Genomic DNA, 21,620 nt, shown 5'->3' on the forward strand with positions numbered 1-21,620 from the left:
AAGCCAGCAGTATAATCATTTCAACCATTTTTCAAGCTGACTGTGATTACTATTCCAGGTGATGGGTTTCAGGGGACTTTTCTTATTTAATCCATGATTACAGTTAGGCCTCCATAATAATCAACTTAATTCTACCATTATGTAAATCACTGCCTCACAGAGAGAGGTGCCCTGGTGAAGAAAGAAGACTCTGCAAAGCAAGAGTGCTCAAGAATCGAACTGCTTTGTTTAAATGAAGGTGCTATTTAATTTTTTAATATTCCTTAGATTCAAGCCTGAGCTACGTGACCTGCTTCACCACCTTACTGAAGACCCCCGACACCAGACTGAATGACCCAGGAGTGTACAGTGCCTCAGGCCACAGCTAAATACCCACTTCTTCCCAAAGTTGTAGAAGAACAAGCAGTGAGCTGAATGTGTAAGAAACCAGGTCAGACCATGGAGACTGCCAGTAAAAAAAACTAACACGATGATATCTATTTTGTTGTTCTTGTTTCCAACTAATTATGAAGACATCTAAGAAGTTAAAAGTTTAAATTAGCCCTGGCCGGTTGGCTCAGCGATAGAGCGTCGGCCTAGCGTGCGGAGGACCCAGGTTCGATTCCTGGCCAGGGCACACAGGAGAAGCGCCCATTTGCTTCTCCACCCCTCTGCCGCGCCTTCCTCTCTGTCTCTCTCTTCCCCTCCTGCAGCCAAGGCTCCATTGGAGCAAAGATGGCCCGGGCGCTGGGGATGGCTCTGTGGCCTGTGCCTCAGGCGCTAGAGTGGCTCTGGTCGCAACATGGCGACGCCCAGGATGGGCAGAGCATCGCCCCCTGGTGGGCAGAGCATCGCCCCCTGGTGGGCGTGCCGGGTGGATCCCGGTCGGGCGCATGCGGGAGTCTGTCTGACTGTCTCTCCCTGTTTCCAGCTTCAGAAAAATGCAAAAAAAAAAAAAAAAAGTTTAAATTAGCTGTGACTTAACCAAATACTTATCTGGGGTTGTAGAAGACATTTGAAAGTGCTGTAATACATAACATAAAAGTAGTTCACCAAGGAACCTCAGTCACAAATTAACTTAGCTATAAGGAGAAAATGGCTTTGAATAATAATAATGCTTCCACAAAAAAGTCTTATCATTTTATTATCATATTCTTATTAAAAACTTGAAACATTATTTTCAATGTATTGAACAGGCCATATGCCTTGCATTAAGGCACGTGAAGCCATTGGCAAGACAGGGAGAAAACTAGATAACCTTCTGTAATGCTGGTGGTTGAGGCCAGGCAGGTTCACAATGAATTTTGGCAGAAAGTAGAGAAACTGCGGAGCCAGAAAGCATCAGGCCAGTACCCGTTTATTGGAGGCTCGAAAAGGCAGGTGAGCAAATAAAGGAAAACCTGCTTTTCAAAGTGAAGGGCACGGGATCAGGAAAACTACACCTCACAGTGGCCGGGCAGCAATCTGGGAGAATCACCCCCAAGGGAAAGCAGCCATAACCTTACATATTTATTATATGCGGCTTAAGTGTCTGTCACCGATAGCTTATTGGTTGCTTGCGTAACTGTACTAGCCAATGGGGTGAAGTTGCCATGGCTGAACACAAATTGAGCTGGTCAGGGGGAAGGTGAACATTTGTTTGCATTGGCAATCATCTGTTTTACATAAAAACTACATCTTAACGTAATTTCTTTTAAGAATGCCTCCTAGAAAATACAGCACTGAAGAGGAGAGAAAAGGAGCTAAAACTGCACAAAAACAGCTTTCTCAACAAAAAGAAACCACTGAGCAGAGAAAGACAAGGCTTGCTTTAGTTGCAGAGCAAATGCGTCTTTCTCGGCAAAATGAGACTGATGAGCATAGAGAAACAAGGCTTGCCTCAGATGCAAGACAAAAAAGCCTGTCTCGACAAAATGAGTCCCTCGAACAAAGGCAGGAGAGAAATGCAAAAAAATGACAGAGTAATGCTGACCGAAACGCAAAAAGGATTAAAACAGTTTCAAACAGAGAAATTTTAATTTTTGAGCATTCCTCTGGTGACATGAATATTAAATGTGAACACTGTTAGTCCTTAAACTTCAAGTTAGAAACTAATCGATTTGACCGTGGCAAGAAAGGATTTTCTCAATGTTGCAAGTACGGAAACATTGTAGTTCCACTAATTGAGAATTATCCACGTAGACAATTTCCTGTAAAACTTGCCCTTGCTATGACCATCAATAAGTCTCAGGGCCAAACACTTAAGCATGTTGGCATTTTTTTTACCTGAGCCTGCATTTGGACACGGTCAACTTTATGTTGCCTGTTCAAGAGTTCGTGAAAGAACGGATGTAAAATTAAAAATAATTGATGGTCCTCTGCAAGGCGAGCTTAAAAATGATGGAAAGATCTACACAAGAAATGTTGTGTAAAAAGAGATCTTTGACATGTAAATTAACATTTTATTATTTAAATTACCTTTATTTATTGAGCTAGCAGTGGCTCTTAAGAAATGTACCGCCAGTGGTTTCCTTCATTGCACTCTACTTTAAGCAATTAAGCAAGTAGAAGGGGGAAACCCCGTGGGGCACTAAGCAAAGGGGCATCCTCGCCGCCTGCCCTGGGTAATTCAGTTTGAATTAGCAGACACCTTTGCACAAATCATTTTAATTACAATTTATAATATCTAGAACAGCAGTCATTTTGTATGACCGCTGGGCTTTCTAGTGAACTATAAGCACGTGGCAGTACCAGGTGCTCATGCACTTAGGCCACAGGTCACGACCCACAGGTTGAGAACCGCTGACTTAGGCAAAGGGCTTGCAGCCAGTAAAACAGTGAGCAAGCCCAACACAGCTGTTTTCCCCACACCCTAAAACCTAATTAGTCATTTTACTTTTCAGGTGATTTTAATCAATCATACATTAGCACATTTAAGATTGATACATCTAATCAGGAGTTGAAAAAAACTGGATTTCCTTCAAACTAGACTGTTAAGAACTACTCTGAGATTTATGGACTATCATTTCTTTAAAAATCTGCAATTTCCCCTCCTTACAAGTTAACACTCATTTCAAAACCCAATTTTAATTTCATCAGTAAACGGCAGCATGTCACACAGCCCAGGGAGAGATCACTGTATTGTTTTTTCTAGAACAGGAACAAATAGTAGTACCAGGTTTTCTAATGTGGCGATACACAGTCTCAGTAGATCAGTCCCCTGATCATTCAACAGACATTTACTGAGCACCAGCTACATGTGAGGTACCATGCCCCAGCTATTGTCACAGCCACACTTTTCCTGTGTCTCAATTTGTGAATGCATAAGTATAGATTTTATTAACCTCTTTTTTACAACAAATATCTCATCAGTTCAATGGCACTCACTGAGGATGCTGTTCTGTATAAAGTTAGTACTGAAGAGAAAGAACAGTGGATTCTGCCACATCGTATCTTCACTCATTTATCTCATAAATAGGGATTACAGGACTAGTACTTCAGGGAGCATTATTTTCACAGGTAGATTAAAAGGCAGCTTTCACATCCTTGCCTTCTTTCGCCCAGTCTCCTAAAAGCTACCTGTCAAAGTAGGGAAGCACCTCCGTGCCCTGACAGATACTGTGTGCACTACCCAAACAATCCCGGAGGACCACGCCAAGCTGCAGAGCGATGGTCAGCATTTTTGCACCCTTGCCTTACAGTTCCCCTTGAGCACTCAGTTTCCCATCTGGATTATCTGTGATACTCACCTAGGGAAACAGCAGAAGTGTGACTCCCTACAGGGTGTTTAATGTACTTCGGAACAAAACTAGGACCCTTTTTAGCCTGTATGTAGGCTGCACCCTTCTGATTATATGAGTCCTACCTTCACAGACAGTTCCAAGGAGCACATCACACTGATAACAACAATCACCTGCTATTCTCTTCTTGGTGCCAGAAAGGTTTACCTCCCTGTGCTCAAACTAAAGTGACACTTCTCCATTACCAACTCATTCATTTCTACTTACTCCCCTTTCCTTTCTCAAGAAGTTGTGCGCCGTGAGTCAGTTAACCAGGCTCCCAAGGTTGCAGTTTAAGAACAGAGCAGCTTCACACCACAAGGCATTCTCCGTTATCAAGGAGACCAGAATCCCCTTTCTCATTAAGCTAAGTGAGAACTTACATCTTTCCCCAGTACTCTGAGTTCAAACTGTGTTTCCTTGAAGTGAACCTTTGTAATCCGAGGCCTGGGGAAAAAAAAAAGAAAAAAAAAAGAGCAAATGGTGGAGGAGGTGGTGCTGTTTTTCAGAATTACGCTTTCAGAGATTCGGAGAAGTATCCAATAGAAAACGATGTGTTCATACTGGCTCCCTGAATACCACGCAAGAACTGCAGAGCTCCTTCATGGCCTCTGCTCCAGACACCTTCCTAAACAAACTGCTCTCGTTCTGGGCTTCTCCGCTAAGTGCAGACTAGCTTGGGACCCCCAGATGCCTGCAGCACTGCTCTCCCAGACACGGAGCAGAGTCGTTAATCCCTCGGCGACCCTTCCCCACTTCAAGGGAGGACTCAGCCCACCAGCACCTGTGAGAACAGTAGGAGATCCTACTACATACATACAGCTTCCACAGACAAGAGTCCAGAGTCACAGTACCCGAAATTTACAGAGAAAATATGTGCTGATGTGTCCTAGGAGAAACCTTATACCCAATTTCACTAATATTTATCAACCACCAGAAATGCACCTGTTTCCTTTCCCCAACCCTTTTATTGACGCACAAGTCCCACACACCCAAACACACAAATGTGTATAACTCTAACACCCACTTTGCCCACAGTTTATACTTACCAGAAATATTTTCCTACTTGTTTTTTATTCTTATAGACAACAACACCAACTGGAGTTAATCCTAAAAAGTACTCTGATTTGTTTTCTCCCTGCAAAAACAAACATAGGCCTGTAAATATAAATTTATTCAATTAAATCCACTTTGTCAAACTGTAATTGGCCATTTAAACAAAATTTGCCAGATTATCATTGGATCTAGGTTTTGAAAGGGAGCAGCTTAGAAAGCTAGCTAAGCTATGATGGTAGTTGACTTGCTGCTCTTTTTTTTTTTTAAAGTTTAAAAAAAATTATTTTCTAGTACATTGAGACTTATAACCTCAGTTCATTAAAATAACCTGGACAACTAATCAGGCCACTGATTGACTCACCCCCTGTTGTGTCTACAGTGGTCCTCAACCCTGGCTGCACTCTAATGGCAATTGTCCATACAGTTAAAAATGCTGATGCCTGGGTATTACCAAACCAGTTGAACCAGAATCTGTAATGAAGGGGCCCAGGTATCAAAAACACACAAGTGCCTCAAGTGATTCTCCTGTGTAGCCAAGGTGTAAGAACCACCAGCTTCTAGAAGGGTCCCTTCCAAAGGCTCACTGAGCTTACTGTCTGAAGTGAGCAATCATGAGACCTTGCCAGAAAGTTCAGGCAGTCACCTAAAGCATATACTTAGATTTTCTGAGATCGCTATCATGCTCCCTCCTGCTCTCATTTGTGACTTTAAGACTGCTCAAAATTTTAAAATACAATCTCTTCTGATAAAGACTTGAGGCCCCTAATTTTCAGATACTTAATTGATGGTAAATCTCAATTAAGAAAACAGAATTCTGAAATGAAAAAGTTGTAGATTGTCTATTTATGTTCATCTTATTTCTACTCTAAGGTCAAATAACAGATTCCAAAGTCATATTCCCAAGGAACATAAGTCAATGAATAAGTTTTGAAAGAATACCAATTGTTGCCCACTTTCACTTCTAAAAACTCAGTCTTAAAGAAAGTATGGATGATTCTAATGAATCCAGTTCATTTACCATAAATTCTGACCACCCACAAAAAGTGTTTTGTTGACTTGGGATAAACATACCACAAAGGCATGAGTATTTTACAGAAGACTTTCTATATATATTTCCTATAAAATATATTTTCTTAAAAAAAATAAAACTGAAAACCTATCATAATTAATGTGGCTAGAAGGAAAAAAGATAACTATCTCATGAGATTCAGAAGTGTTTTTAAAGGAGAGTAGAATAGAGATTTTAATGATCTAATGAGACTAAAATCTAATATATCAGGGAACTACTACTACCCAAATATGTGACTTTTATTGCCATATTAATGGTATACCCAGGGATGCATTTAACTCTTCACAAACTCCGATAAGCAAAAGACGTATCACAAAATGAATGCGTGAAGGAGTTCTTTACATTACAATAAGTTTTATTAGGGTTCCTTAAAAATTGAGTTCCTGAATCCAGTTGACAACACTCAGATATATATATATATATGATCTTTCGCATTTCATTTTGTGTAAAAGGTATCTGGCTCATTTTCTCAAATAATCAATTTGACTATTGCTAACTAAACTCACAAAATGAAAAGCAATGACATTTAACTCTCCCTGGAATAGAATAATCAATTGGTAACCTGAGAGAAGTAGCTCAAAGGTAAAGACCCAGATCCAGAACATTAACACAGATTCAGTATAATTGCTCAATTACTATATTCAGCAAGTTTTCATCAGCAACTGAAGGAAATCTGCAAAAATATTTCTAATAATGCAGTGGCAAGAACTGTAATAAACAATAACCATAATATTGACGGACCCTGCAGATGCAACAAAGATGCACAAAGAGTTGCACCTATACTGTTGCCTAAAACCTACCTTACCTGGCAAGTGAGTTTATGCATGTTTTTAAGCCATAAAATCTATTCTTGGAAAACCCTCTTGTTTTCTGCCTAATGCAATCAATTATAGACCAATTTTAAATTGTTTTGACGTTTAGCTAAGCCCTTTGGAGCTGTTATCCAGATTGTGTTTTCAAGCCCAGTTAATTGTTTTCTACACATGGAAATATAATCACAGACTTTTATGAAAAACTCATTAGGGTTTAATCCACACAAGAGATTCTTTGTGTTTGAAAAACACAGAAGAAGAAGCATCATCTGCTCACTAAACAGCAGGACAGCAGCCTGCCTTTGGGAGTTTCAGTGACACTTTAAGAAAAAAATGTCATCAGATTAAAATATTTTTTGTTAATTAAATGTTACTCACATAGACTGGATGGAGGTCAACGCCATACATCTCCAGGGATCTTGCCGTCCTCAAGTAATTCAATTCTGCTTCAGAAGGAGACTGACCCCTAAACCGAGCATAAAAACAAAGAGCCTTACTTGGCTGATAACCACTACACTTACAGGGAATGCAAACCATCTTCACTATATAAGTAAATCTCTGTCCTAACGCAAACGTTACATCTTGTATTTCAAGAAGCTCCTTGCCTTCTTGATCATAATATTTTATAAATGGAAGTAATGCTTGCACCAAGTTAATTTCAATTACTAAATCTACTTTTGCTCATTATAGCAAATCCCAGTGTCCTAGCATATATGAAAAATCCTCCATTTTACAAAGCCCTAAAGAGATTATTAAGAATATAAGCAGATGATGTCAGAGTAATGGCTGCATGAGAGATGCTCCTGATCTCTTCCCCTGAAATTTCAACAAATTGAAAACTATAATCAGCAAAGGAACCAGCTGGACTTGCAGGCGCACCTGAAAGATCCAGAATGGCTTACAGGTGGGGCAGAGTGGAAAGGGAGCAGAAGATAAAACTCATTTGCAGTGGGCTTTGGAGAGGAGAGTTACTGGGTTTTGTTTTGTTTTTCTCTGCTGGACTATGGAGAGGAGGGAAGCTCAGGCTGTCTGGATTTTCTCTGAGGGATACGGAAAGGGAAACACAGAGTGACTGGGTCTCCTCTGCTGGGAGGAGCAGTGAGATAAAAGGGCAGAGGGGAAAATAAACCAAAGAAGCCAGAGTGCGAGGTCATGGCAGAGACAGAGAAAGCTAAAGTGCAGCCCCCAGCCTCCTAGATTCCACCTCCCTCACCTTGTGATACCAATAGTGGCAGAGACAAACCCCACAGCTAGCTCTACAGAGCCACTCTCTCCCCTGAAGAACAGAGGTGCTCCACATCTGGTCCCTAGGTTTAAAGAAACATGGGGAGAAGTGCCCAGAAGAATGAGATCGCCATTGATAGAGCTGTAAAGCCAGAAACCTGAAGCCGTAAAGCCCTCACAACACACCCCATCTACCAACACTACTGAAGCCCACCTACATCACTGCAGCAGCAACATCTTAGCAGAGGACAGCCCAGGAACTTCACAGAACAAAAAGCTATAATACAGTGACACCTACTGGAAGAAACTTCTCAAAGCCAAAATTTGTATTTCCTTTTTTTCTTTCTTTTTTTCTTACTCTTTCTTATTCTTTTTTCTTTCTTTCTTTCTTTCTTTTTTTTTTTTTTTTGTGGCATAGACAGAGAGAGTCAGAGAGAGGAACAGATAGGGACAGACACAGGAAGGGAGAGAGATGAGAAACATCAATTCTTCATTGCGGTTCCTTAGTTGTTCATTGATTGATCTCTCATATGTGCCCTGACCAGGGGGCTATAGCAGATAGAGTGACCCCTTGCTCAAGCCAGCGACCCTGGGCTCAAGCCGGTGAGCCTTGAACAAGCCAGATGAGCCTGCACTCAAGCTGGCAACCTCAGGGTCTCGAACCTGGGTCCTCAGCATCCCAGTCTGATGCTCTATCCACTGCGCCATTGTCTGGTCAGGCTCTTTTTATCTTTTGAATTTCATTTTCATTTTTATATTTTTAATCTTTATTTTTGGTGGGTGTTTTGGTTTTGATTTTTTTTATATTTTTCCTGTAGTTCTTTTTCTTGTCATAATTTTTTAAATGTTTATATTTTTATTATATTTACTTATTTTAATTTTTTATTTTTTAGCTGTTTTTTGTCTTTTTTTTTTTTCCAGAGACAGAGAGTCAGAGAGGGATAGATAGGGATAGACAGATAGGAATGGAGAGAGATGAGAAGCATCAATCATTAGTTTTTTATTGCGACACCTTAGTTGTTTATTGATTGCTTTCTCATATGTGTTTTGACCATGTGGTTACAGCAGATCCAGTAAACCTTTGCTCGAGCCAGTGACCTTGGGTCCAAGCTGGTGAGCCTTGCTCAAACCAAATGAGCCCGCGCTCAAGCTGGCAACCTCAGGGTCTCGAACCTGGGTCCTCCGCATCCCAGTCTGACACTCTACCCACTGCACCACCGCCTGGTCAGGCATTGTCAGGATTCTTAACAATATCACTCTCAAATGCCATCAAAGAAAAAGAAATCAAATACCATGGCTACACAAGACAGAGATGTAGTTCAGAAAGAAAATAAAAATCTCCAGAAAAAAATCTCAATCACATGGAAACCTTGGAGTTAAATGATAGAAAATTCAAAATTGAAGTTCTGAAAATACTCAGTGCGATGCAAGAAGACACCAATAGGCAACTTAATGAGCTCAGAAAACAAATTAATAACGAAACAAATACCTCACCAAGGAGACTGAAATTTTAAAAACAGAAATGAAGAACTCAGTACATGAACTGAACATGGAGGTAGCAAGTTTAGCTAATAGAACAAGCCAGATAGAGGAAAGAATCAGTGACATCGAAGACAGGCAACTAGAGATGCTACAGAGAGAAGAGGAGAGAGACTCATGAACTACAAATACTGAGAAGGCTCTACAAGAATTGCCTGACTCCATCAGAAAGAGCAATATAAGAATAATGGGTAATCACAGAAGAGTAAGAGAGAGAGAAGGGAAGGGAGAATCTATTCAAACAAATAATTGATGAGAATTTCCCAAACAATAAAAAGAGTTAAACCTACGAATCCAAGAAGCAAACCCAACACCTAGTTTCCGCAACCCTAACAGACCTACTCCAAGGCACAATCATAATAAAATTGTCAAAAATCAATGACAAAGAAAGAATCCTCAAGGAAGCTAGAGAAAAGAAGACCATAACATATAAAGGAAAGCCCAGTAGATTATCATCAAACTTCTCAGCAGAAACTCTATAAGCCAGAAGAGAGTGGGCCCAAACATTGAAAATACTGAAAGAGGGAAATTACCAGCCAAGAATACTATCTCTATCAAAGTTATCCTTCAAATATGAAGGAGAAATAAAAAAATTTACAGACATACAGAATCTGAGGGAATTTATCACCAGAAAACCCCCACTGGAGGAAACACTCAAGGCAGTTATTTGATCAGACACAAAGAACAAAACAAATCAAAACTAAAAGTAAAAGCTCCAACAAGATCACAATAAAAACAAAGATAATCTGTGACAACAATAACATAAAAGAGGAGAGAATAAAGATCTGGATCTGCAGTAGCAAAGGAGGATGGAGTGCAGAAGGACTCATAAGACACAGGACTCTAGTACGTAGGAACATTCTTCTCTCAATAACCTAATGGTAACCAGCCATGAATAAGCCACTACTAAAACAGCTTAAAAAAAGAAGAAACAGAGGAAAGAAGTATGAAATACCACCAAATAAAAACAACTGACAGAAAAAAAAGAAGAATCAAACAAAACACTGAGCTACCAGAAAATAAAACATAAAGTAGCTCTAAGAAATCCTCAAGTGTCAATAATTACTCTAAATGTAAATGGACTAAACTCACCAATAAAGACACACAGAGTAGCAGATTGGATCAAAAAGCAAAACCCAACCATATGCTGTCTTCAAGAAACACACCTAAGCTGCAAGGACAAAAGCACATTCAAAGTCAAAGGTTGGAAAACGATTCTCCAAGCAAATAATATCCAAAGAAAAGCTGGTGTAGCCATACTCATATCTGACAAAGATGACTTCGAGACAACAAAAGTAACCAGAGAAAAAGATGGACATTTCATAATGATAAATGAGACATTGTATCAAGAAGACGTAACACTTCTTAATGTATATGCACCAAACCAGGGAGCACCAAAATATATAAAACATCTACTAACTGATCTAAAAAATAGAAGCAGACAGAAACACGATCATACTCGGAGAGTTCAACACACCATTGATGGCTTTAGATAGATTATCCAAACAGAAAGTCAGTAAAGGAATATTGGTTTTAAATGACAATCTGAACCAAATGGACATAATAGACATTTCATCCCAAAACGTCAGGTTATACATTCTTCTTTGTTGTGCCTGGAACATTCTCAAAGATAGACCATAGGTTGGGCCACAAAACTAACATCAACATATTCAGGAAGACTAAAATTATACCAAGCATATTTTATGATCATAGGGCTTTGAAATTAGAATTAAACTGTAAAAAGGAAGTAAAGAAACCCACAAAAATGTGGAAATTAAACAACATACTTTGAAAAAACGACTGAGTCAAAAAAGAAATAAAAGCAGAGATCAAAACATATATACAGACAAATGGAAATGACAACATGACTTATCAAAATTCCTGGGATGTAGCGACAGCAGTAATAAGAGGGAAGTTTATATCATTACAGGCTTATATCAAGAAACAAGAGAGATCCCAAGTAAACAACCTAATATCACACCTTAAGGAACAAGAAAAAAGAACAAAGGCAAAAAAAAAAAAAAGAACAAAGGCAACAGAAAGCCAGCAGAAGAAAGGAAATAGTCAAAATTAGAGTAGAACTAAATAAAATAAAGAACAAAAAAAACTATAGAAAAAATTACTACAACCAAGAGCTGGTTTTTTGAAAAGATCAATAAAATCGACAAACCACTGGCTAGACCCACTAAGAAAAAAAGAGGAAGGACTCACATAAACAAAATCTGAAAAGAAAGAAGAGAAACTACCACAGATATCATAGATAGACAAAGTATCATAGTAGAATATTATGAAAGATTATATGACACCAAATTCAACAACCTAGAGAAAATTGATAAATTCCTAGAACTATACAATCTTCCTAGACTTAATCACAAAGAAGAAAAAAACATAAATAGACCTATAAGCAGGAAGGAAATAGAAACAACTATCAAGGCCCTGGCCAATTGGCTCAGTGGTAGAGCACTGGCCCAGGGTGGATGTCCCAGGTTCAATTCCCTGTCAGGGCACACAGAAGAAGCACTCATCTAATTATCCACCCCTCCCCTTTTTGCTTCTCTCTCTCTCTCTCTCTCTCTCTCTCTCTCTCTCTCTCTTGTCCTCCCCTCTTTCAGCCATGGCTCGATAGGAACAAGCTGGCCCGGGACACTGAGGACACAGTTCCATGACCTCAAGCTGGCCTGGGGCACTGATGGATCAGTGTGCTACAAAACAAACAAACAAAAAGACTACAGTTGCAAAAGAGCAAGGGTCCCAGATGGGCAGAGCATCACCCCTAGTGGGCTTGCAAGTGGATCTTGGTTGGGGCACATGCAGAAGTCTGTCTCTGCCTCCCCTCCTCTCACTAAAATGAAAGAAGGAAGAAAGGGAGGGAGAGAAGGAGGGAGGGAGGGAGGGAGGGAGGGAGGGAGGGAGGGAGGGAGGGAGGGAGGGAGGGAGGGAGGGAGGAAGGAAGGAAAGGAAGGAAGGAAGGATCAAAAACCTCCCCAGAAACAAAAGTCCAGGACCAGATGGCTATACTAGTGAATTCTAACAAACACTCAAAGATTTGATACCTATCCTTCTCAAAGTCTTCCAAAAAACAGAAGAAGAAACAATACTCCCCAACATATTTTATAAGACCAACATAACCCTCATACCAAAAACTGGCAGGTACAACACAAAAAAGAAAACTACAGACCAATATCTCTAATGGATACAGATGCAAAAATCCTAAACAAAATACTAGTGAATTGAATACAACACACTAAAAAAATAATACATCACAATCAAGAGGGATTCATTCTGGGAGCACAAGGATGGTTCAACATATGGAAATCGATCAACATAATACACCACATCAACAAAACAAAGAACAAAAACATATGATCCTATCAACAGATGCAGAAAAGGCATTCAATAAGATACCACATCCCTTTATGTTTAAAAACTCAATAAAATCTGATTAGAAAGGAAGAACCTCAACATAATAAAGGTCATATATGACAAACCATCAGCTAATATACAAAATGGTGAAAAAATGAAGGCTTTTCCTCTAATATCAGGAACACTCTCTCTGCTCTTATTCCACATAATTCTGGAAGTTCTACCCAGAGCGATCTGGCAAGAAAAAGAAATAAAAGCCATCCATGAGAAAAAAGAAGTAAAGGTATCGCTTTTTGCAGATGACATGATCCTATATATAGAAAACCCCGAAGACTCCACCAAAAAACTATTAGAAATAAACTAATACAGTAAAGTAACAGGACACAAAATCAATATACAAAAGTACACTGCTCTCCTATACACCAACAATGAAACATCAAAAAATGAACTTAGGCCCTGGCCAGTTGGCTCAGCGGTAGAGCGTTGGCCTGGCGTGCGGGGGACCCAGGTTCAATTCCCGGCTAGGGCACATAGGAGAAGCACCCATTTGCTTCTCCACCCTCACCCCACCCCTCCTCTCTGTCTCTCTCTTCCCCTCCCGCAGCCAAGGCTCCACTGGAGCAAAGATGGCCCGGGCGCTGGGGATGGCTCCTTGGCCTCTGCCCCAGGCGCTAGAGTGGCTCTGGTTGCGGCAGAGCGACGCCCCGGAGGGGCAGAGCGCTGCACCTGGTGGGCATGCCGGGTGGATCCCGGTCGGGCGCATGCGGGAGTCTGTCTGACTGTCTCTCCCCGTTTCCAGCTTCAGAAAAATACAAAAAAAAAAAAATGAACTTAAAAAAATAATTTCATTTATAATTGCATAAAATTCTTAGGAATAAATTTAACAAAGGATGTGAAGGACCTATACACTGAAAACTACAAAACATTATTGAAAGAAATTGAAAAAGACAATGAAATGGAAAAATATTCCATGTTCATGGTTTGGAAGAATCAACATAGTTAAAATGGCTATATTACTCAAAGCAATATACAAATTTAATGCAATTGCCATCAAAATTGCAATACCATTTTTTAAAAAAAAATAGAACATAAACATACCCAGTTTGTATGGAACCATAAAAACCCTTGAATAGCCAAAGCAATCCTGAGGAAAAAAGAATGAAGCCAGAGGTATCACACTACCTGATTTAAATTACACTATAGAGCCACAATAATCAAAACAGCATGGAATTGGCAGAAAAACAGACATACAGACCAATGGAACAGAACCAAGATCCCAGAAATAAAACCACATATATATGGGCAAATAATATTCAACAAAAGAGCCAAAAACACACAACGAAGAAATGATAACCTCCTCAATAAATGGTGCTGGGAAAATTAGAAAGCCATATGCAAAAGAATGAAACTTGACTTCAGTTTGTCCCCCTGCACAAAATTTAATTCTAAATTGATCAAAGACCTAAATATAAGATCTGAAACAATAAATTACATAGAAGAAAACATAGGTACTAAGCTCATGGACCTTGGCCATAGAGAACAAGTTATGAATTTGACCCCAAAGGCAAGAAAAGTAAAGGCAAAAATAAATGAATGGGACTATAGCAAACTCAAAAGCTTCTGCACAGCAAAAGAAACTGACAACAAAACAAATAGGCAGCCAACTAAATGGGAGATGATATTTGCAAACAACAGCTCTGATAAGGGGTTAATGTCCAAAATATAAAAAGAATTCATAAAACTCCTCAACAAACAAGCGAACAATCCAATTAAAAATGGGAGAGGATCTGAACAGACACATCTCCCAAGAAGACAGACAAATGCCACACAGATATATGAAAAAGTGTTCATCTTCACTAGCTAGTCAAGAAATGCAAATCAAAACTACAATGAGATAGCACCTCACACTTGTTAGATTAGCTATTATCAACAAAACAGGTAATAACAAGTGCTGGAGAGACTGTGGAGAAAACGGAATCCTCATTCACTGCCAGTACATAATTAGTACAACCATTATGGAAGAAAGTATGGTGGTTCCTCAAAAAATTAAGAATAGAATTACCATATGACCCAGCAATCCCACTACTGGGTATACTCTATCCTTGCAATTTAATCTATGCATACCTCTGCCATTACCAGGAGAAAGGGGCTAGAAAAGAGAGTGAGAGAAAAGGAAGAAAAGACAATAAAGACAGGACAAAGGAAGAGAGGAAGAAGAGATATCTCCATGCTGGCCTGGTAGAGCCACACTAGTACACAGAGCTCTGAGAAATGCCACAGACAAGTGATTAAGTGCAACAAGAAGCTTGAATCCTTCCAAGGGAAGGAAAAACACCTTGTTTACCTCATGTTCTTTTATTTAACGGGAATTTCCCCAAACCCCTTAATCCAGTTTCATGAAGTTAATGCTATCCCTACCTCTCCCTTCCTCCTTTGCATGGCCATTTAAACCAGCCAATCAGTAGCTATTGTCAAGAAGACAGGTAATAGCAAGTGTTGGAGAGGCTGTAGAGAAAAAGGAACACTCGTTCACTGCTGGTGGGAATGTAAATTAGTACACCATTATAAAAGAAAGTATGGTGGTTCCTCAAAAAATTAAGACTAAAACTACCATATGACCCAGCAGTCCCCCTACTGGGTATCTACCCCAAAATTCAAAAACATTGGTACATAAAGACACATGCACCCCCATGTTCACTGCAACATTATTCACAGTGGCTAAATGGAAAAAACCAAAGTGTTCTTTGACAAAGGATTGGATAAAGAATATGTGTACACACATACACACACACACACACACACACACACACATACAATAGAGTAATACTCAGCCATAAGAAATGATGACAGTAATATTTACAACATGGATGAACCTTGACCACATTATATAAAACAAGTAAGTCAGAAAAAGCTAAGAACTGAATGATTTCACACATAGATGGGCTATAAAACTGAGATTCATGGACATAGATAAAAGTGAAGTGATTACCAGGGAGAAGGGTATGTGAGGGAGGGAGATGGGGAAGGATGTGGGGGGAAGGATGTAAAGAGGGACAAAATAAGGTGATGGAAAACCAACAGTTCAAAAGGTACAGAAATATTTACCAGAAACTTATATACTCTTATAGATCAATGTCACCCTGCTAAAGTTGATTTTATTAATAAAATTTAAAAATTAAAAAAAATGAAGAATATAGCACTCAAATTAAAAAAGCATACCCTAATAAAAAGTGACTGTCCTCATGCCCCATCTGCTCTTCATCAGGAGGAAGAGAAATGAGAGAGAGGAGGGCAGGAGACAAGAACAGGGTCCCACCACCCAGCAGGGGGCTCATTGGCACCAAGCACAGCAGTGTGAAAATACACCAGTTACTATTTAGAAATTGCAAAACTACTTGTTATTGTCTTAATACAAAGGATAGAAATCTTCATAAAAATCTTTATTGGTGATAATATAGAGAAAATAGCATTCATTGCTAATGAGAGTTAGCATCTGCCAGAAATCTCCATGGATGGGAGTAATGGGGATGAGAAAGAGAGAGACAGAGAGATTTAATAGCTAACAAAAGGAGTTGTGAATTTTTTTAAATTTAGAAATCCTTCCTTGATGCACTCTTATATTTCAGTCATGGTAACTGGAAACCCTGTAATAAACATACTTTTAAAATCTATGAAGACTGTTCATTGCAAATTGGACTCAGTACACCTACCAAACCTTGATCAAGCTGTATTCTTTTAGAAATCACAGTCGCACTGTCAACACCATCGCACAAAACATATAAGGCCCTTCACCCAAATCTCCTTGATAATTTCAAAATGAAATTGTACTTTGAAACTCCAGGTAGAATAAGTATTCTCAGAATACACCAAACACAGCCCTTGATAAGTTATAAACAGCATTCTCTTAGCACCCACACCAGCAAAACCCTAAAAGGAAGGGCTCTCGGGCCTAGAAATAACACAACTGAAAACTGGAGGCAGACAACACCAAACCTAGACTCAACCAGCCCTACAAACAACACACCCAAACACACAGACATAATGAGAAGACAGAGAAGTGTAATCCAAATAAAACCACAAGAGAAATCTCCAGAAAAGGAACTGAGTGATATGGAAATAACCAAACTGCTGGATACAGAGTTTAGAATAATGATTGTTAGGATGCTTAGGGATTTTACAACAACAAAGGATGGTCAATTTGAACACCTAAATAAAGAGTTAGCAAGTATAAAAAAGCACATTGAAATATTAAAACAGAATCAGTCGGAGATGACAAATACAATATCAGAAATTAAGACCACAATGGAAGGAATTAAAAGCAGGATGGATGAAGCTGAGGATCGAATCAGCGAGTTGGAGGACAAGATGAACAAAGGCATGAAAGCAGAGCAGAAAAAAGAAAAGAGACTCAAAATGTCTGAGGAAACTCTGAGAGAGCTCTGTGACAACATGAAGAGAAATAACATCTGCAACATAGGTTCCTGAAGAAGAAGAGAAAGAACAAGGGATAGAAACTTTATTCAATCAAATAATAGCTGAAAATTTCCCTAAATTGATGTAAGGAAGGGTCTCACAAGTTCAAGAAGCATAGAGAACTCCATTAAAGAAAAACCCAAAAAGACCTACACCAAGATACATCATAATTAAAATATCAAAGCTAAGCAATAAAGAGAAAATATTAAAAGCTACTAGAGAAAAGAAGGCTATCACCTACAAAGGAGCCCCCATAAGGATGACATCCGACTTCTCAACAGAACACTTGAGGCCAGAAGGGAATGGCAAGAAATATTCAAAGTAATGCAGAACAAGAACCTACAAACAAGACTACTTTATCCAGCAAGGCTATCATTTAAAATTGAAGGAGAAATAAAAAGGTTCCCAGACAAAAAAAAACTCAAGGAATTCATTACAACCAAACCAATGCTGCAGAAAATGTTAAGGGGCCTGTTGTAAACAGATCAAAGTGGGAAAAGAATATGCCAAAAGGGGAATACAGCTTTAAAAAATAAAATGGCAATAAACAACTACATATCAATAATAACCTTAAATGTAAATGGATTAAATGCTCCAATCAAAAGACATAGGGTAGCTGCTTGGATAAGAAAACAGAGCTCGTACATATGCTGTCTACAAGAGACACACCTTAAAACAAAAGATGCACATAGACTGAAGGTAAAAGGATGGAAAAAATATTTCATGCAACTAGAAATGAAAAAAAAGCTGGGGTAGCAATACTTATATCAGACAAAATGGACTTTAAAACAAAGACTACAGTAAGAGATAAAGAAAGTCACTACATAATGATAAAGGGAGCAATCCAACAGGAAGATATAACCATCATAAATATCTATGCACCTAATATAGGAGCACCTAAATATATAAAGCAGACTTTGATGGATATAAACGATGAGATCAACGGCAATACTCTAATAGTAGGAGATTTCAATACCCACTAACATCACTAGATAGATCCTCAAGAAAGAAAATTAACATAGAAACAGCAGACTTAAGGGACACACTAGATTAACTTGATTTATTAGATATCTTTAGAACCTTTCACCATAAGGCAGCAGAATATAAATTCTTTTCAAGTGCTCATGGTACATTCTCTAAGAGAGACCACATGTTAGGACACAAAAGCAGTCTCGACAAATTTAAGAAGATTGAAATCATATCAAGCATTTTCTCTGATTACAATGGCATGAAACTAGAAATCAACCACAACAGAAAAACTGAAAAATACTCAAACACTTGGAAACTAAATAGCATGTTATTAAATAACAAATGGGTTAACAATGAAATCAAAGAAGAAATAAAAAAATTCCTAGAAACAAATGATAATGAGCAAACAACAACTCAAAATTTATGGGACACAGCAAAAGCAGTCCTGAGAGAGAAGTTCATAGCACTACAGGCATTCCTTAAGAAGCTTGAAAAATCTCAAATAAACAACCTAACCCTTCATCTAAAATAACTAGAAAAATAACAGCAAGTAAGGCCCAGAGGTAGTAGAAGGAAGGAAATAATAAAGATCAGAGTGGAAATAAATGACATAGAAGCTAAAGAAACAATATGGAGGATCAAAGAAACCAAGAGCTGGTTCTTTGAAAGGGTAACAAGATCGATAAACCTTTAACAAGACTCACCAAGAAAAGAAGAGAGAGGACTCAAATAAATAAAATTAGAAATGAGAGTGGAGAAATAAGAACCGACACAATAGAAATACAAAATATTGTAAGAAAATACTATGAAGAACTGTATGCCAAAAAATTAAACAACCTAGGTGAAATGGACAAATTCCTTGAAATATATCATCTTCCAAAAATCAATCTGGAAGAATCAGAAAACCTAAACAGACCAATTACAACAAAAGAGATCAAAACAGCCTGACCAGGCAGTGGCGCAATGGATAGAGCGTTGGACTGGGATGTGGAGGACCCAGGTTCCAGACCCTGAGGTCGCCAGCTTGAGCGCGGGCTCATCTGGTTTGAGCAAAGCTCACCAGCTTTGACCCAAGGTCGCTGGCTCCAGCAAGGGGTTACTCAGTCTGCTGAAGGCTTGGGGTCAAGGCACATATGAGAAAGCAATCAATGAACAACTAAGGTGTTTCAACGAAAAACTGATAATTGATGCTTCTCATCTCTCTCCCTGTTCCTGTCTAGCTGCCCCTATCTATCCCTCTCTCTGACTCTCTCTCTGTCTCTGTAAAGAAAAAAAAATTGCTCACCATCTGACTGTGGTGGTGAATACACACCTACACATGCAATAAAACTGTCTAGAAGTAAACACACACACAAATACACACAAATGAATACAAGCAAAACTAGGAAGCTCTGAACAAAACCTTTGAATTGAAGAGCCAGTATTCTAGTTGTAATATTGTATGATAGTTTTTAAAAAAAAAGAGAGATCGAAACAGTTACCAAAAGCTCCCAAAAAATAAAACTCCTGGACCCGATGGCTTCACTGGTGAATTCTACCAAACATTCAAAGAAGTAACTCCTATCTTTCTCAAGCTATTTCTAAAAATTCAGGAGGAAGGAACACTTCCAAGTTCCTTTTATGAGGTGAGCAAAATTCTGATTCCAAAACCAGGCAAAGACAACACAAAGTAAGAAAATCATAGGCCAATATCCCTGATAAATTTAGATGCTAAAATCCTCAACAAAATATTAGCAAACCTGATCCAGCAATACATGAAAAAAATCATACATCACAATCAAATGGGATTTATTTTGGGGAGGCAAGGATGGTACAACATTCGTAAATCAATTAATGTGATTCACCACATAAACAAAAGGAAGGAGAAAAACCACATGATAATTTCAATAGGTGCAGAAAAAGCATTTGATAAAATCGAACACCCATTTATGATCAAAACTCTTAGCAAAGTGGGAATACAGGGAACATACCTCAACATGATAAAGGCCATCTATGACAAACCCACAGCCAACATCATACTCAATGGGCAAAAATTAAAAGCAATCCCCTTAAGATCAGGAACAAGGCAGGGGTGCCCCCTTTCACCACTCTTATTCAATATAGTACTGGAAGTCCTAGCTACAGCAATCAGACAAGAAAAAGAAATAAAAGGCATCCAAACTGGAAAAGAAGAAGTAAAACTATCATTATTTGCAGATGATATGATATTGTATATAGAAAACCCTAAAGTCTCAGTCAAAAAACTACTGGACCTAATAAACGAATTCAGCAAGGTGGCAGGATATAAAATTAATACACAGAAATCAGAGGCATTTTTATACATGAACAATGAACTGTCAGAAAGAGAAATTAAGGAAACAACCCCCTTCACTATTGTAACAAAAAAAATAAAGTACCTAGGAGTACATTTAACCAAGGAGGTTAAAGACTTGTACTCAGAAAATTATAAAACATTGATAAAAGAAATCAAGAAAGACACAAACAAGTGGAAGCATATACCTGCTTATGGTTAGGAAGAATAAACATAATTAAAATGTCTATATTACCCAAAGCAATTTATAAATTCAATGCAATACCAATTAAAATACCAATGACATACTTCAAAGATATAGAACACATATTCCAAAAATTTATATGGAACCAAAAGAGAACACGAATAGCCTCAGCAATGTTGAAAAGGAAGAATAAAGTGGGAGGTATCACACTTCCTGATATCAAGTTAAACTACAAGGCCATTGTACTGAAAACAGCTTGGTACTGGCATAAGAACAGACATATATTGATAGATCAATGGAACAGAACAGAGAACCCAGAAATAAACCCACATCTTTATGGACAACTGATATTTGACAAAGGAGGTAAGAGCATACAGTGGAATAAAGACAGTCTCTTTAACAAATGGTGTTGGGAAAATTGGACAGCTACCTGCAAAAAAATAAAACTAGACCACCAACTTACACCATGCACAAAAGTAAACTCAGAATGGATAAAGGACTTAAATGTAAATCGTGAAACCATAAGTATCCTAGAAGAAAACTTAGGCAGTAAGCTCTCCGACATCTATCGCAGCAATATCTGTGCTGAATTATCTCCACTGGCTAATGAAATAAAAGACAGGATAAATAAATGGGACTATATCAAACTACAAAGCTTTTTGCACAGCTAAAGACAATATAAACAGAATAAAAAGACAAACCACACAATGGGATAACATATTCGACAATACATCTGATAAGGGATTAATAATTTATAAAGAACTTGTTAAACTCAACACCAGGAAGACAAACAATCCAATAAAAAAATGGGCACAAGAAATGAATAGACACTTCTCCAAAGAGGACATACAGATGGCAAATAGACAAATGAAAAAATGTTCAA

The 21,620-nt window shown here is 38.5% G+C and overlaps 1 protein-coding gene across 2 annotated transcripts in view; it reads right to left on the minus strand.

Moving 5' to 3' along the window:
• Positions 1 to 21,620, minus strand: part of EPB41L4A (erythrocyte membrane protein band 4.1 like 4A) — a 324,982-nt gene that overhangs the window by 108,914 nt on the left and 194,448 nt on the right. For both annotated transcript variants that reach the window (XM_066274043.1, XM_066274044.1), the window contains 3 exons: positions 7,053 to 7,140; positions 4,787 to 4,875; positions 4,121 to 4,184 (listed from right to left, as the gene is read on the minus strand). In XM_066274043.1, the coding sequence (XP_066130140.1) occupies positions 4,121 to 4,184; positions 4,787 to 4,875; positions 7,053 to 7,140 (241 nt within the window). The remainder of the gene's footprint in view (positions 1 to 4,120; positions 4,185 to 4,786; positions 4,876 to 7,052; positions 7,141 to 21,620) is intronic.

This window comes from Saccopteryx bilineata, chromosome 4 (assembly GCF_036850765.1).
Source record: "Saccopteryx bilineata isolate mSacBil1 chromosome 4, mSacBil1_pri_phased_curated, whole genome shotgun sequence".
Lineage (NCBI taxonomy): Eukaryota > Metazoa > Chordata > Mammalia > Chiroptera > Emballonuridae > Saccopteryx > Saccopteryx bilineata.